At 43.7% G+C, this 15,888-nt stretch overlaps 1 protein-coding gene across 1 annotated transcript in view; it reads left to right on the forward strand.

The window, feature by feature from the left end:
• Nucleotides 1-15,569, forward strand: part of PLA2R1 (phospholipase A2 receptor 1) — an 87,028-nt gene extending 71,459 nt beyond the window's left edge. The window contains exons 26-30 of the mRNA XM_075609269.1: nucleotides 5,070-5,201; nucleotides 6,711-6,824; nucleotides 7,253-7,429; nucleotides 10,583-10,618; nucleotides 14,602-15,569. Of these exons, the coding sequence (XP_075465384.1) occupies nucleotides 5,070-5,201; nucleotides 6,711-6,824; nucleotides 7,253-7,429; nucleotides 10,583-10,618; nucleotides 14,602-14,816 (674 nt within the window). The 3' untranslated portion in view covers nucleotides 14,817-15,569. The remainder of the gene's footprint in view (nucleotides 1-5,069; nucleotides 5,202-6,710; nucleotides 6,825-7,252; nucleotides 7,430-10,582; nucleotides 10,619-14,601) is intronic.
• The last annotated feature ends 319 nt before the right edge of the window (nucleotides 15,570-15,888 follow it).

Genomic DNA, 15,888 nt, shown 5'->3' on the forward strand with positions numbered 1-15,888 from the left:
ATTCAATTATGGTTGACTGCTGCAAACAAATAAAGAATATCTCATTCATTTCAAATTTAGATTTGCATTGTTCAGTTAGTGTGTTAGTGTGTTTGTGTGTGTGTGTGTGTGTTTGTATGTGTAATGCACTACTAACAGAGATACAATGATGGTGCTAGGTACAGCTTAGCTCCTTTATAGAGAGTCATGAGGCCAGCACAACTTCAATATTCAAACTTTTATTAAAGGCTGATCAAAGTTTTGATCTCTAATGGGGATTTACCTCGCGGCGAGCAGAGAGTTAACAGTTGTGTACATTTATGCTGCCACACGATGCTGTGGATAACTTTCAATGTGTATAACCTCTAGGCTTCAGCTGAGCTACACACCTGTTGAAAGAAAGCTGAACACTGGCTATGGTGTTTTGGTTTTGATTCTGGTTTTCGCAAAAATCCATTGGTTTTGTTTTTGTTTATGGTTTTGGAATAGGGTAGAATATATCTTGTAAGATTTTATTGAATTAATATTTAATAATCATATATATATATATATATATATATATATATATATATATATATATATATATATATATATATATATATATATATATATATATATATATATATATACATATACCTGTATATTTATTTATTTTGGTTTGTTTTCTTTAAAATAAGTGAATATTATATTGTATATTTACATATACGGTATTCAGAAGATTAGCACAAGTGCTAGATATATATATTTATATTTTTATAGCATATATATTTTATTTATTTGTATGTAGAAAAATACATTATATATAAAGTACACTGCTGAATTTAATATCTTTTTTTATATATATAACCACTAACTACATATATAAAGAAATATAGATAGCTTTGTTACCATACATGTATCAATATATAAGTATATATTCAAATAAATATATACATATGTATAAACACACACACAATTACATATATATATTATATATATATATATATATATATATATATATATATATATACACGCACACACACACATATATATATATATATATATATATATGTGAATATTTTATTGGATATTTACATATACGGTATTCAGAAGATTATCACACGTGATATATATATATATATATATATATATATATATCACGTGTGATAATCTTCTGAATACCACGTGTGTGTTTATACATATGTATATCTTTATTTGAATATATACTTATACTAGCTGATATACCCGGCGTTGCCCGGGATGTAAATCCGTAATAGGTAGTATTATTTATAAATAGGGGAACAATATTATCACTATTTGGTGGAAAGGTTGTATAATGATGTTGAAAAGAAACATGGAAGAAAATCTAATACGATGTTGTTTAAAAATGGTTTATTGTAAACACACCACAGTACAATGTATATTTTGGTGACATAAGTGATGTAAAAATGTGAGGTGTGTGTCCCGCTAGGGTGTGAGCGGGTGTGAGGCAGCGGGTGGGTGTTCAGTACGGGTGGCGGGTGGGTAGTGAGTGATGGCTTTGGGTGGGGCTACCGCTAGGGTGTGAGCGGGTGTGAGGTGGCGGGTGTCTGGTGAGTGTGGGCGGCGGCTGGTCAGTAATGTCCGTGCGTAGGGGTGTGAGTGCGGCGGGTGGGTGTGAGGCGGGAGGCACCGGGTGAGTAGTGAGTGGGTGCGGCAGCTGGTCAGTGATGTCGGTGCATAGAGGCGGCAGGTGTGTGTTGAGTGTGGCGGGTGGGTGAGAGGCGGCAGGTGTGTGTTGAGTGTGGCGGGTGGGTGAGAGGCGGCAGGTGTGTGTTGAGTGTGGCGGGTGAGTGAGAGGCAGCAGGTGTGTGTTGAGTGTGGCAGGTGGGTGAGAGGCGGCAGGTGTGTGTTGAGTGTGGCGGGTGGGTGAGAGGCGGCAGGTGTGTGTTGAGTGTGGCGGGTGGGTGAGAGGTGGCAGGTGTGTGTTGAGTGTGGCGGGTGGGTGAGAATCGGCAGGTGTGTGTTGAGTGTGGTGGGTGAGAGGCGGCAGGTGTGTGTTGAGTGTGGCGGGTGGGTGAGAGGCGGCAGGTGTGTGTTGAGTGTGGCGGGTGGGTGAGAGGCGGCAGCGGGGGGGGAGAAAGGCAGGGGCGGGGGTAGAAAGGCAGGGGCGGGGAGGGAGAAAGGCGGGGGGGAGAAAGGCGGGGGGGGAGAAAGGCAGGGGTGGGGGGGAGAAAGGCAGGGGGGGGGAGAAAGGCAGGGTGGGGGGGAGAAAGCAGGGTGGGGGGGAGAAAGGCAGGGGGGGAGAAAGGCAGGGGTGGGGGGGGAGAAAGGCAGGGGTGGGGGGGGAGAAAGGCAGGGGTGGGGGGGGAGAAAGGCAGGGGTAGGAGGGGGGAGAAAGGCAGGGGTGGGAGAAAGGCAGGGGGGAGAAAGGCAGGGATGGGGGGGGAGAAAGGCAGGGGTGGGGGGGGAGAAAGGCAGGGGTGGGGGGGGAGAAAGGCAGGGGTGGGGGGGGAGAAAAGCAGGGGTGGGGGGGAGAAAGGCAGGGGTGGGGGGGGAGAAAGGCAGGGGCAGGGGGAGAAAGGCAGGGGTGAGGGGGAGAAAGGCAGGGGCAGGGGGGAGAAAGGCAGGGGCGGGGGGGAAGGAGGGAAGGCAGGGGCGGCAAGGAGGGGGGAGGGGGAAGGGCGGGGTGTCACTGTGTCTGTGTCTGTCGTGTGTGTGTGTGTGTGTGTGTCTGTCGTGTGTGTGTCTGTCGTGTGTGTGTGTGTCTGTCGTGTGTGTGTGTGTGTGTGTGTGTGTCGTGTGTGTGTGTCATGTATGTTGTGTGTGTGTGTCATGTGTGTGTGTCTGACTCTGTCATGTGTGTGTGTCTGACTCTGTCATGTGTGTGTCTGTCTGTCATGTGTGTGTGTCTGACTCTGTCATGTGTGTGTGTCTGACTCTGTCATGTGTGTGTGTCTGACTCTGTCATGTGTGTGTGTCTGACTCTGTCATGTGTGTGTGTCTGTCATGTGTCTGTGTCTGTCATGTGTCTGTCATGTGTGTGTGTCTGTGTATGTGTGTCTGTGTGTCTGTCGTGTGTGTGTGTGTGTGTGTGTGTGTGTGTGTGTGTGTGTGTGTGTGTGTGTGTGTGTGTGTGTGTGTGTGTGTGTGTGTGTGTGTGTGTGTGTGTGTGTGTGACTGTCGTGTGTGTGTGTGTGTGTGTGTGTGTGTGTGTGTGTGTGTGTCTGTCATGTGTGTGTCTGTCATGTGTGTGTCACTGTATGTGTGTGTGTCACTGTATGTGTCAGGGGGGAGGCAAAAACGGAGCTGGGGGGGTACAAAACGGAGCTGGGGGGTAAAAAACGGAACTGGGTGGGGTCAAAAACGGAGCTGGGGGGTCAAAAACGAAGCTGGGGGGGTCAAAAACGGAGCTGGGGGGGTCAAAAACGGAGCTAGGGGGGTCAAAAACGGAGCTGGGGGGGTCAAAACGGAGCTGGGGGGGGGTCAAAACGGAGCTGGGGGGGGGGAATACTCACACGTCTCAGTTAAGCCTCCCCCCAGCAGTAGCAGCAAGAGCACCATAGAGCCTTTTGTCACCTCAGGCAGCAGCAGCAGTGTGGCCGGGGTCCTATGGGTTAGAGCGCACCGGACAATAAGAGCCGTGGGGGGGCGGGACACATGGGGTGAGGGAGACACACCGGCCAATGAGAGGCATGGGAGGGCGGGCGGACCGATGAACCAATCAAATGGTCTACAGACACTCACAAACAGGATTTTCAATTATATAGATATAGATACTGACATGTATGGTAACAAAGCTATCTATATCTATCTATATTTCTTTAGAGAGGAAAACTCTCGAAAGCTTGTCCTATGACATAAATTGTTAATCCAAATAAAAAGGTATCACCTAATACTGAAGAACTCATTTATTCTGCACTATCGCAACTGGACTAACACGGCTATTTCCGTTTTATTTATATATGTAGTTATATATACAAAAGATGTTAAATACTGCAGTTTCCTATATATATAATGTATTTTACTACTGTACATACAAATAAATAAAATATATATGGTATAATATATTATACTGTATTTAACATAACTCATTAAAATGTCACCCTTGGCATTACTCCACTCCAGAGCCAGAAATAGGTATTTTGCTGGAGGGACAAGAAAGAGGAATGGGAAATAACACAGAGAATAATGCTGTGTATGACATTATACCCTTCCAGACACTGCACAAGCCCTATTTCATGCTCCGCATGGAAGTAACGTCAAGTTTGCTCCGCATGGAATTAACGTCAAGTTTAGCTATGACTTAAATGATGTACCGTTAAGTCTCCGCGGTGACCTTAACAGACTTTAGTGGATAGGGCCTGTTAGGATAACGCTACATGTACATGTCGCTATAACTAACATCCATTACAGATAACGCTTTTGCTCTTTGCAGAAGAAAACGTGACACTTAACTTTACATTGTTTGCCTTTGCGGTTACACTTTAGGTTACGTCACGTAAAATAGCATGACAGAGCTCATTGCAGCAAGGCCAGTGATTTCCAACAGGGGGTTCGGGAATCCCTAGGCGTTTGTATGGAGTCTCTAATGGGCTCGACAAAAGAAATATGTAATGGCTGATCCCAAGCATTCTAATGAGTTCCTGAACCTGTGTGGGGTCTGCGCACTTAGTACTGCACCTTAGTGTGGGTAGTATAGCTTCCCACAATGCTTTGCATCCACAGCGGCATGGCATTGTAGGACATGACTTTGGAAACTCACACAGTAATTGACCGATGTAGCACCCAAGCTTTCTGCACACACTGAGGAGCCGTTTGGGGCCCTAATAAGTGTGTGTTCCCCCATGAGCTCAGGACACCATGCTGCCTCGGATAGGTCAAACAATAAGCAATAAGATGTAATAATCAGAGGTTCAAATATGTTCTAGCAGGTGGTGCACAGTGTTAAAAAGGTTTGAGAACACTGATCTAGGCCTAAATTGAAGCCATAAAGCAAAAGCTAGAGATTTAGTATTTAATCATTTTATAATGTGGTGCCTTAGCAGTAGTTTAGTGTAAATAGTTGATAGACATGTTATAATGCTGCAACTTTTATAGCCATGTTAGACGCATATATTTTATTTCCCTAGAAACCAAAGTCCAAGAAAATGTCGGTGGGTGCTCAGAAACATGGATACAATTTAAAAACTATTGCTACAGTATTTCAACAGTCTTAAATAACACAGATTTTCATGCAGCACAAGAAGTTTGCGATCAACAAGGTAATATATCCTGAACTTTGTTCATCATCTTTGTTAATTATGTACATGAGATTTAATGGTCTAGTCCAATGTGCTCTGTGCCGAGTTTGTAAGGGGCACAGGACAGTATTGACGGGGCTGCAGGGGGTTCCAGTTGTGCTGGTTCTTCTCCCCTGTTGGTGACCCTGCATGTTCTCACCCACTTTTCTGTAAGTGGAGTAGATCGCTGTATAAAACATGCCCAATCTGTGTCACTCTGATCTAGGAGATGTCTTCCTACATGTTTTTGCTATTTTACAGGAGGGGGCTACTTGCTTTACATGTGATAAACTAGTGATGTGATTAAAGGGTTACAATTGGGTGATTGGTGCCTTTCTTACCAAAATCAGACAGCTATAATTATTTGTACATTATTTTTCAATTGAGTTTGTACACATCGAGTTAAGGCTTGGGAGGGATTTCATTTCCTGTGGCTACTCCTCTTTTGTATTCTGTCACTGTGTGGTCAGGAAGACTTTGCACAGCCTCCCTCTAAGGCCTGGTCCCTGCTGGCTACTGCAGCGCTCGCTATGGGGGCGCTGCGGGGACAAGAGCTGCCCCTCAATGGAGCCGGGACCACTGCGAGGGGCGACAGCTGCGCCGCGTGGTGCGTTTTTCCTGCAGACAGGAAAATTATGATTAATAGTAGCAACAGAGCGCTAGGCCATGCCCCCCCGGCGGTTCAGCCAATGAGGGCGGACCTGCCGGGTGACGTCATGGCCGCGCCCCGTCACGCCCCCCACCTTGCAGCTCACTGCAGACCGGGGAACTCGTCTGCACTCGCCGCCAGCCCAGCAGATGCAGCTGCAGCGCAGACAGCTGGGCCGTAACCTAAGTCTAAGGCCCCGGTCTCTCCGCTGTAACGCGCGCCCGCGATATTGGCGGCGCGTTCAGCCGATTCCCCGGTCTGCAGCTCACTGCAGGAGGAGAGACCGGGGGGGGGCGTGGCGGGGGAGTGACGGGGGCGCAGCCATGACATCACCCAGCAGGTTCGCCCTCATTGGCTGAACCGCCGGGGGGCGTGCCTAATCGCTCAACGCGAGTCCTGCTCTCAATTCTATTGAGAGCAGGAGCAGCTCTCGCCCGAGCGCTGCGGCCCCACCTCGCAGCGGGCCCGGCGCCATTGAGGGGAGGGCTCTCGTGCGTGCAGCGTCCACCACAGCGGACGCTGTAGTAGGCAGCGGGGTCAAGGCCTAACTCGTGTCCCTTATCTTTATTGGCTCCCTGACAAGGACAGGGTGAGATAAGGGTAAAGAAAACACTGGATTGACAAACCGTCCCCTATTAAGAAAAACAAAAGCCAAGCTTTGCTCTTAGCATGGTTTTAAATATGTCAACTAGATTGATACATTGTTTACAAATGTTTTTGGCTAGCTATGAAGCATTGCAATTTCATTTCTTACTATTGTTTAAAGATTTAAAATAGGTTTATTTGCCAATTCTGTAAACATGACATGTCATTCCCCAATTCACAGTATGGTTTGTTTCTAGGTTCTAGCCTTCTTACAATTCTAGATGACGAGGAACACACATTCATTCTTGAAGAGCTGGGCCCGTTTAGCTCTGTCCAAAAGATTTGGTTGAACAGAATCGTTTTTAGTAACAGTAAGTAAATATGTTATGTCATTGCAAGTATAAGGTAACTTATATTGCCATTTCTGACAAAAACACATCACATTTCACAATATAGGTCAATATGAATTTCTTTACAATGTAACTCCTAGTTTATACTTCATTGTAAACATCTCATAGTTGGTCTACTCTGGAGAACAGTAACAAATTAAAATGTACATGGCTCATACAGATGACCCCTCTAAACTGTCACATCTGCTTTTGCATTTTCTCTGGTACCCGCATTTTGTGTCATTTAACAAGTGACTTCTAATCCCATATTATCTTAAATTGTGAAACCAACAAAAAAATTGTACATATAGTGCCATACAAAGTGTTGCCACTTATTTGCAGCTCCAGTTCTTCATATTTGTACATTATAAAAACATACGTAGCCTGAAATATCTCACTGTTTTTCTTAGATGGTACCGCAGTGTGGTTGGATGGTTCCTTGGTAAATTATTCTAACTTGGTTACAAATAAACCTCCAAATGAGGCTTTAAAAGGCGACTATTGCGTTACGTTAAGGACCAGCGATGGTGCGTGGCTGCTTACCCAGTGCAATGAGAAGAGAGGATTTGTGTGTAAGAGATACAGAGGTAGGTGTTTCAGTGAAGTAATAAAAGTCACATTTTGCAAACATATTCTTGTCTATCCAAGTGATAGAATCTTGTTTTAGGCACTTATTTTCATAACCTACTATAAATTTTGAAAAGCTCAATATCTCTTGCATCAAATATTAAACCTAGCTGTCAAAGTCCACTGACACAGGTAAATGGGAATTGGTTTTGTGGTGCACAAAAATGTCATTTGAATGGAAAGGTTCAGACATTAGTGGTGTAGCTTTTCACAGAACCAACACTTATAGTAAAGTAATAGTTGTGATATTGTTAATTAATGAAATCTTTGTAATTGATTTCTTTAAAAAAAAAAATCAGAAGTTTTTCAAATAATACATTTGTGAATTAATGCAGCAGTTCATCCCCATCCCTCGAACCCCTTTTCTTTACCAGGATGAAAACCAGGGAGTCCCCTGAGTTGAAACATGTTCATTTCAGCTAAGGTGAACCGCTAATTCCCAAGATACATACCGATAAAAGTAGCGACAGCACTTTCTGGTATTTAAATCCACTGCATCACGCGAGCCAATAGGAAGCCACAGTGGATGATGTGGTCACGGTAGCTTATGACAAGATATAATGAACACCAAATATCTGGGTTGAACTGAACGAGGCTTAGATATAATAAAATATATTAATTCCTTAAAAAAGGTGAACACAGCAATATAGTACAATTAACAGGCAAGAAGGTAACACTTACTAAGGGTTGGGGGATGGAGAAGTATCAGCTAGCAATTCTCCAGCAATCCGGTGACATTCCAGGTGGAATCAGAAGCACAACCAAAAACTGTAGGGTTGACACAATTTATATACCTGTGTAACCCTATTCTTAACATTGAATACAGACTATTGGTTTACAATTATCTGTATCCAATCCCTAACGTGGAGACACAGATTGACCCATGCCCCCCAGCTAGTTAGCCCATGTGTACTGGGACTCTTAGGGTCTTATTTCTGTAGCCCCATAATTCAATCAGGGGCAACGACCAGTCTACCAAATGAAGTATCTGATAGGATCTTCATTGTTTGTAGGTGTAGACATAACACTTACAAACCACTCCAGTTTGATGATTCTCCGCCCTCAGGTAACAATTAGAGTGGCAGAGTCTGTTGATTAGTACTTGATCTGTTGATTAGTACTTAGGCTCAATCATCCGGCTGCCCTTCCTGACCTATTTAGCATAGCAGATGGAGTCTACATTTTTCAGAGAAGATCCAAAATACCATACATATACTCTTTAATATCTACACATATTAATAAGTTCCATTCTGGTGAGCTCAGTGGGTCGAAATTTGCCAGTTTTTAATGCCTACAGTGACTCCACATATTGGCCAAATATCAACTCTCTGTGACCTCCAGAACTGGAGATACAGAAATGCACTTTAAAACATTAAAATACAGGATTATAATGAAACATGGGAACAGGGGAACATACAGTTTCCTGACATGACAAGATGTAAACCACCTTCCTGGACCACAGTCCAGTTAACCCCTTGCCTCCCTGATGAGGTATGGGGGTGGCCATATGGGGTGCAAACCCTTTAATACCGGGCCAACCCCCCTCCCTCTACAGATGTCACAGCTTCCTATTGGCCTCTGCGCAATGCAGGAAATTTAAAACACAATTTTCTTTCCCCTGGAGGGGACGTAAATGTGCTACCTTCAGCGATATGTATCTCAGAAACCGGAGGATCCCCGGAGCTGAAAATAAAGTGTTTTCACTCTGGAGACATCCTACTTCCCACCCTGGTTAAAAAAAGGGCGAGTAGCGGAAACTGCTGTTTTAATGTAAATTGAAATAATGTCAATTAATGTTAACATTGTAACTCAAGGCCGAGTCCATGGTGGGTGTGTGCGCACGCGACCGTGCTAGTGGCTTCACGCTTGCCTCTAGTTTGAGCGATTTGCGCCCTCTAATTTGACTCGATGAGGTGGCGTGTTGTGGGCGTGGCCATGAAGTCACAGAGCTGGTTCGCCCACATTGGGCGAAACGCTCACGTGACCCGGCCGTCACGCAAGGAAACAAATGAATTTGTTTCCTCGCGCATTGCGAGCGCCGGCGCTTCTGGTCGTGCGTGCGGCTGTGCGCTGTAAGGACAACCACATAGAGTCACATCATTTTGATCGTGATAACCATGGACTCGGCCTAAGACTTAACAGTTTTAGCTTACCTACAGTATTGTCTGTTATAGTTTTAGTTTCCTTATCTTCAGTCCATGTCTTCTGTGTGTCTCACTGCTTGTTAATTTCCCGACCCCATCCTGATTGATCTTCTGTCAGGAAGGGAATTTATACATTGGATTACTTTTATCAAGTATCAAGAGAAACACAATCCTCCATCCCCTTGAAAGCCTTTGTATTTGTGACAAAAGGTGTAAAATAAAAAATAAAATGTTTGTGCTTGTCGTTTTTTTGTTTTTTTTTAAATAGCACAACTGGTGACACTTTTTTTTACATTTATTTTTTAATAGCATTGAAGTAGGGGATCTCTGGAGCAGACCCACATTTATTTTAGCTCCAATGGAGATACTTACCTCGGAAGGGGGTCCTGATATCTCTTAGCAGTCTAAATGTCCCGTGTCACGTGGGCCAATAGGAAGTTGTGATGTCACGGCTTCCTATCGACCCACAGGAAGTGGGACATTTAAGCCGCCATTTTGATAACACCAACTAGACCAACTAAAGCTACTACCGGCACCCCCTTCCGCGGTAAGTATCTCGGGAAGCAGGGGGTCCCAGGAGCTGAAATGACGCGGTTCAGCTCCGGAGACCCCCAGCTTCAAACATATTTTTAATAAAAATACAAAAAAGTGGCACCAGTTGTGCTGCTTTAAATGGCATCAAACTATGAGATTATACACTTTTAAATTGTCACATCCATTGAATTAAATGGGCACACAGTTTACTACATCTAGGAGACTTTGTGAGGGAGAGCGCTGCCTTAGTGAGACTAGACAGGCCTAGGAAAACATTACTTGTGGGTGAGGGGGTCTAAGTATAAGAACTGGTTTCTTCACCAGCAGCCGGGTAAAAAATAACAATGGCACCAAGTTTGTATTCCTGAAAAAAAAAAAAACCTGCTTATCGAAGACAAATGACTGTCATTAAGGATATTTGTATATGTCTTACAGATTACAGAAAAGAAGAAAGCCATGCTATTGTTAAAAGTAAGTCCAATAACATATGTATTTATAATGGTTTCATATGTTAGTCGGCCTTGAGGAATGGCAAAGATAACATATGATTGTAGAACTTGAAGAGAAACCTAGCTGTCAAAATCCACTGACAGACAAATATTCAGAGAGAGAGAGAGAGTATTACATTGGTAAAGTCCCAAGTTACTTTCTGTGCCTCCCCAAACACACCTTTACACAATATGTGGACAGACACCTGTGCACAAAAAGGGAACACACCTGAGGTACCTGGGAAATATGCTAATTGAATATGTCAAGTGTACAACCATGGAACTTGGCTGTGGCGGCCACATCCTTGCTGCCGCCCTCCTTCTGAACCGCAGCGTCAAATGACACCGTGGACGTCACCAACGTGACGTCGCACGGTGTTGTGTTGCCATGTTAATGCGACGTCATTTGGCCCCGAGACATCGCTTTGTCTGGGCAACGAGACACCGTTGGTGACGTCACGTTGGTGATGTCACTTGGTTCAGAAGAAGGGCGGTGGCAGCAAGGAGGCGGCCGCCACAGCTAAGTGCTTTCCCATCAGGCCCGAGAGCGCTGTAAATATATTTAGGCGGACATTTTTGCCGCCCCCAAATTTTGCCGCCTTAGACCCGGGCCTAATGGGAAATCTGCCACTGCAAGTGTAATCAAATGATTAACATTAGCATAATTCCCAGGTATCTCAGGTGTGTTACTTTTTGTCATTTCCAATTAATTGACTCATAAGTTCAAATAATTGCGTGGATTAAAAAGCCACACATGATATCAGCCCCACCACCTCTACGGCACTTTTTCACGTTCCCTGCAAACATTACAGCTTTTATTTCCCTGCTAGTGCTCTCAATCAACACAAACATTAACCTTTAGTGCCATAATAAAACAGTGGGCTAGGTTCTCTATGCGCCATTTAATCATGGCAAATACCAACTGTTATTTTCCCTGAGTTAATACTTTATTGACAAAGATAATACTATGCAAAAACAACGGCTATTATTGGACTCAATAGTATTCGGATAACGTCATGTTATTTCAGGATAAGGCTTCGCTATCTTCATACACTGGCGACACACTTTATTCGAGCTTGGCTAGTCCCACGAATTCGGGTATACCCGGGTGTATTGAGGTTTGTGACTGTTTTCTGCCCGAGTGCATTGAGTTATTTTCCAAGCAGGGATTGAAGCATTTTATTCCCGCTGGCTGCAATACTGCACAGTATATATATATATACTGCATTACAATTCATGAATTTATGCCATCTGGTAGACACGCGGAGCATTGCAGCCTATTAAATCCTAATCATTATCATTTAACAGATCAGCCGCCCATCAGCCAGGCATGAACCCAGGCTGGGAAGGCAAATGCAACGGGGCTTGTCAGAGGTGAGGAGTGGCGCATTCCAGGTATCTGCCAGGTACATACTGGGTATTTGCTCGAATAAAGTGTGTCGGTGCAGTATATCGTGATATTATTTAAGTCTTGACGTCAATTCCATCTAGACACTGAAATACGGCTTTTGCTGGAAAGGAGAGCGACCGAGTGAGGAGAGGTCTCTCTTTCTCTTATCTCCCCAGCAAAAGCCCCGTTTTAGTGTGTGGATTGGAGTAACGCCAGAGCTTAGCCATGAATGAAATAATGTCATGTTATTTCCTGGCATTTAACCTTAAAGCAGAAAAAGAATTTCCAGGCATTCCACAGTTTGTGCATCTGGCCTACATTTTGGCACATAAAAACATTGGTCGTACACCTGTGTTGATATTATGTCATCAATAAATCGCAAGTATCTTCTTTGCAAATATTGTGGAGTGCCTGGAAATTCTTCTTCTGCCTGATGTGAACAAACGCCGGCATGATGCTCTCCATGAGCACCTGGCTTGTTTTGACCCTTATTATCAGGTGCACTACCTATCAGCTACAAGTTTGTGTTAACCTGAAAGCAGCAACACCTCCCACACTCCCCCAGAAGCCTTTATGATGGTAGCTTATATAATGTTAGTATCATACCTCCTGAGCATTTCCTGCTCTCTTTTTTAGTGTTAAAAGGAATGATTTTTTAAAAATCCCTCATTTCTGAGGTTTATTATCAGGGTGTGAAGTAAATAAACCTTTTGTTTGTCAACTTCTCTCACTTCTCGCATCTTACTGGAATGTGTATCCAGGTGCAGATTCAAAAGACAGTTTGATTTCTGCACCAAAAGCATTTCTCTAAGCAATTCTCTTGGGTAACAGTTGCCCCCTTGTGGCCATGAAAACCAATATACTTGGCCACACCTATGTGAGCTATTAACACCTATTACACCTATTCCCATTAACATACTCATCTTCTTACATTGTTCTTTAAATACCCTGCTCATATGTGTAATCATTATCATTAGAATTACCAGTGAGATTCCTTGCCCTAACAGAAGTCCTTTAATTCCCATTTCGAGCCAAGTATTGGTTAGGACAAGGCTAAAATCGCCCTCATGCAATAATTCAACTAATTTTGACTCTGTTTTATCCATGTTGTTACTAATTTGAATAATGTGTGTGTCCTTCCTATCTAATATATTGTGCAAATGTATTGATAATGGATCTATATGTTCATCAAATACAGGAATATAGTTTTCAGGATTGGGACCATCCGGTTCACTATCCAAAAGTAAATCCTCCTTAAAGACAGGAATCGGGGTAATCACTATGTTTCCGATGGTAGTGGACTCATGTGGGGTAAAACCAAAATTTGGATTAGGTATTAGACACGACTGACCCCCATATAGGTACTCCCTGTGGTTAGTCACTATGCAATACAGCCCATCCATGTTGTATGTGACCTTTAGCATAGGCGTTCTCCACTTTGTTAGCTGTATCAGACATCCAATGTCTTTAGGGAAGGAGCTTGAGTTGATCTTTTCAGTTGCAGTCTCTCTAGTATTTCTATGAGGTCTCTGGGTGTCATTGTCTTTGACTCTGTTATACTCCATCATTGCTGTGAGCTCTTTTTGATTAAGGCCACATATCAGAGTGTTGATTTCAAAGACATCACAACGGCACTGGTACCTGTTCTCCTTGACGGGGCAGCATGCTGTGTTTGGTACCCGCCAGTTCCCATCGCCTTGTACTAGAAGTTCTGGTAGCGTCAACCTCTCCTTGTAGACATCTTCTTCTAGGTATCCGATTGAGTGTACGGATGCCAGTTTATCGAAGAAGGATTTAGATGGATTGAAGACAGGCAAAGAGATTGTAAAGGACACATACAGGATATCGTTATATGAGCAGGCTGATTGCTTTCCCTGACAGTGGTGCAAACCTCTATTTGGGTGTGGGGTCACTCTACCTAAACTCCTTATGGTGGAAATTGGCAATGGTTTACAATCCCCAGTGTTACTATAGGTCTGAGGACAATATCATCGGGACAAATCTTTATCTTTAAGAATATCTAGTACCTTTCCTGATTGTATATCCCTCATGATGTCACTTATTTTATTAAGACAAAACTGCCATAAGCGGTGCAAATTATTTCCTTACCAACATGGATTTCGCTGACCTTCCTGTTATTAACCTCTATCACTTCATTAATTTTGGCCTGGGACTTAGAAAAAAGCTTGACTACAGCATATCATGCATGTTGTACACTGTAAATCTTTCCTCATCAGCTAGACCCTCAATACCCTGCAGGATTGGTTTCAAGACATGTTGGCCCTCTTCCTGTTCAAAGCTGGCAATATGTTTACGAATTGATAGTAACGAAAAAGGGAACATTTTAGAAACTGAGAAAACAATTACCCACATAAAAATGTCCTCAGTGTGTGGGAATCGCTTTAGATAGCTGAAAATGTGTAGTCATGCTCCCGATTGCTTTAGGTTGCAGAATATTAGTTGCGGTGAGGTCTTCATCCAGCCTTTCCCAAAACAGTGAGCTGTTGCTGTGGCATAGATGTGTTCCCCTTTTCTTTTCATTTCATTAATCCCTATGTTTCCTTATTTCCTTTCAGAAACAGATCATGCAATCATACCAATTGCTGTAATAGCGTCCCTGATGCTGTTTATTGTCCTGACATTTTTGTGGTATCTGATCATGCAGAACAAGCTTCCCTCCTGCACAAGAACAAACTTTCATAAACTGCATTGTGCACAGAGTAGCACCAACACTGCTGATGTGGAGGAAAGTATCCTTATCACGGAGATGGATACAGGCAGTGAAAAGTAGCCGAGCAGATAACTGTAACAGTGGTGAAACAAATCAATCATTTTTTGTAACGTCCTAAATGTTCTCACGGTTTTAGTCCTTTATGTTCCTGTCAGAAGAAAGGGATATAATTTAAATGTTTTATACAGTAGCTTGCTGACGAAGACCTTTGAAAAGCAGCTGATAGGGCTGAGTTTTGAAAGTGAAGTATGTGGATTACATCCAAAGTTGCTACAGTCTTGTAAATGTTTATCCAACAAAGGATCAAATCATGCTATATTTGAAAGGAAACAAAATATATATTTTTACATTATTTTTAGAGGCCACAGATTCCCTATTGTTTTCAAATACACCCGCTCCGTATTTAAGCCTAGTACTAGGCCTGGGCCTAGGGTGGCAAATTTCGGGGGGGCGGCACATTTTGGGGGCAATTAAACTTATTGTCAGGGGGAGAATGCGGGGCCTCTGCAAAGGTCTCTTACTTCATCCTGCAGCGTCGCCCTTCTCCTTCTGCAGGCATCCAGCGTGAAATGACACCGCAGAGCCACGTGGTGACACATTGCCATGACAACATGACATCACATTGTGGCCCGTTGTCATGGAAACGTGTAGCCACATGAGATCGCGGCGTCATTTCATGCCGCAATCCTGCAGGAGAAGGTGGACTGGGCAGCAGAAAGAGAAGTGCTTGTGGCGGCAAAATTCTTAAACTAGCCCTGTGAATGGTAGAATAATTGTAAATCTTAGAAGAAATCCTGCGGGAGGTAAGCGGAGCACAGCAGAGAAAATGCAGGGGCTAAACACCAAAATGCATAAAAGTCCTTTATTGCATGATCGACATCATGGTAAGTGGTGAGTAAAAATCTCTTACGCGTTTCAGGCGTCTGCCCTTTATCAAAGAGAGCGGTTCTCTTGTCGATCATGCAATAAAGGACTTTTATTCATTTTGGTGTTTAGCCCCTGCATTTGCTCTGCTGTGCTCCGCTTACCTCCCGCAGGATTTCTTCTACTGTTTATCATCAGCGTGACGCACGCCTAAGGAACAGCTGATATCTGCTAACTGTGAGTACCCCAGTCCGCTTACCTGCGTTCT

Source organism: Ascaphus truei, chromosome 7 (assembly GCF_040206685.1).
Source record: "Ascaphus truei isolate aAscTru1 chromosome 7, aAscTru1.hap1, whole genome shotgun sequence".
Classification (NCBI taxonomy): domain Eukaryota; kingdom Metazoa; phylum Chordata; class Amphibia; order Anura; family Ascaphidae; genus Ascaphus; species Ascaphus truei.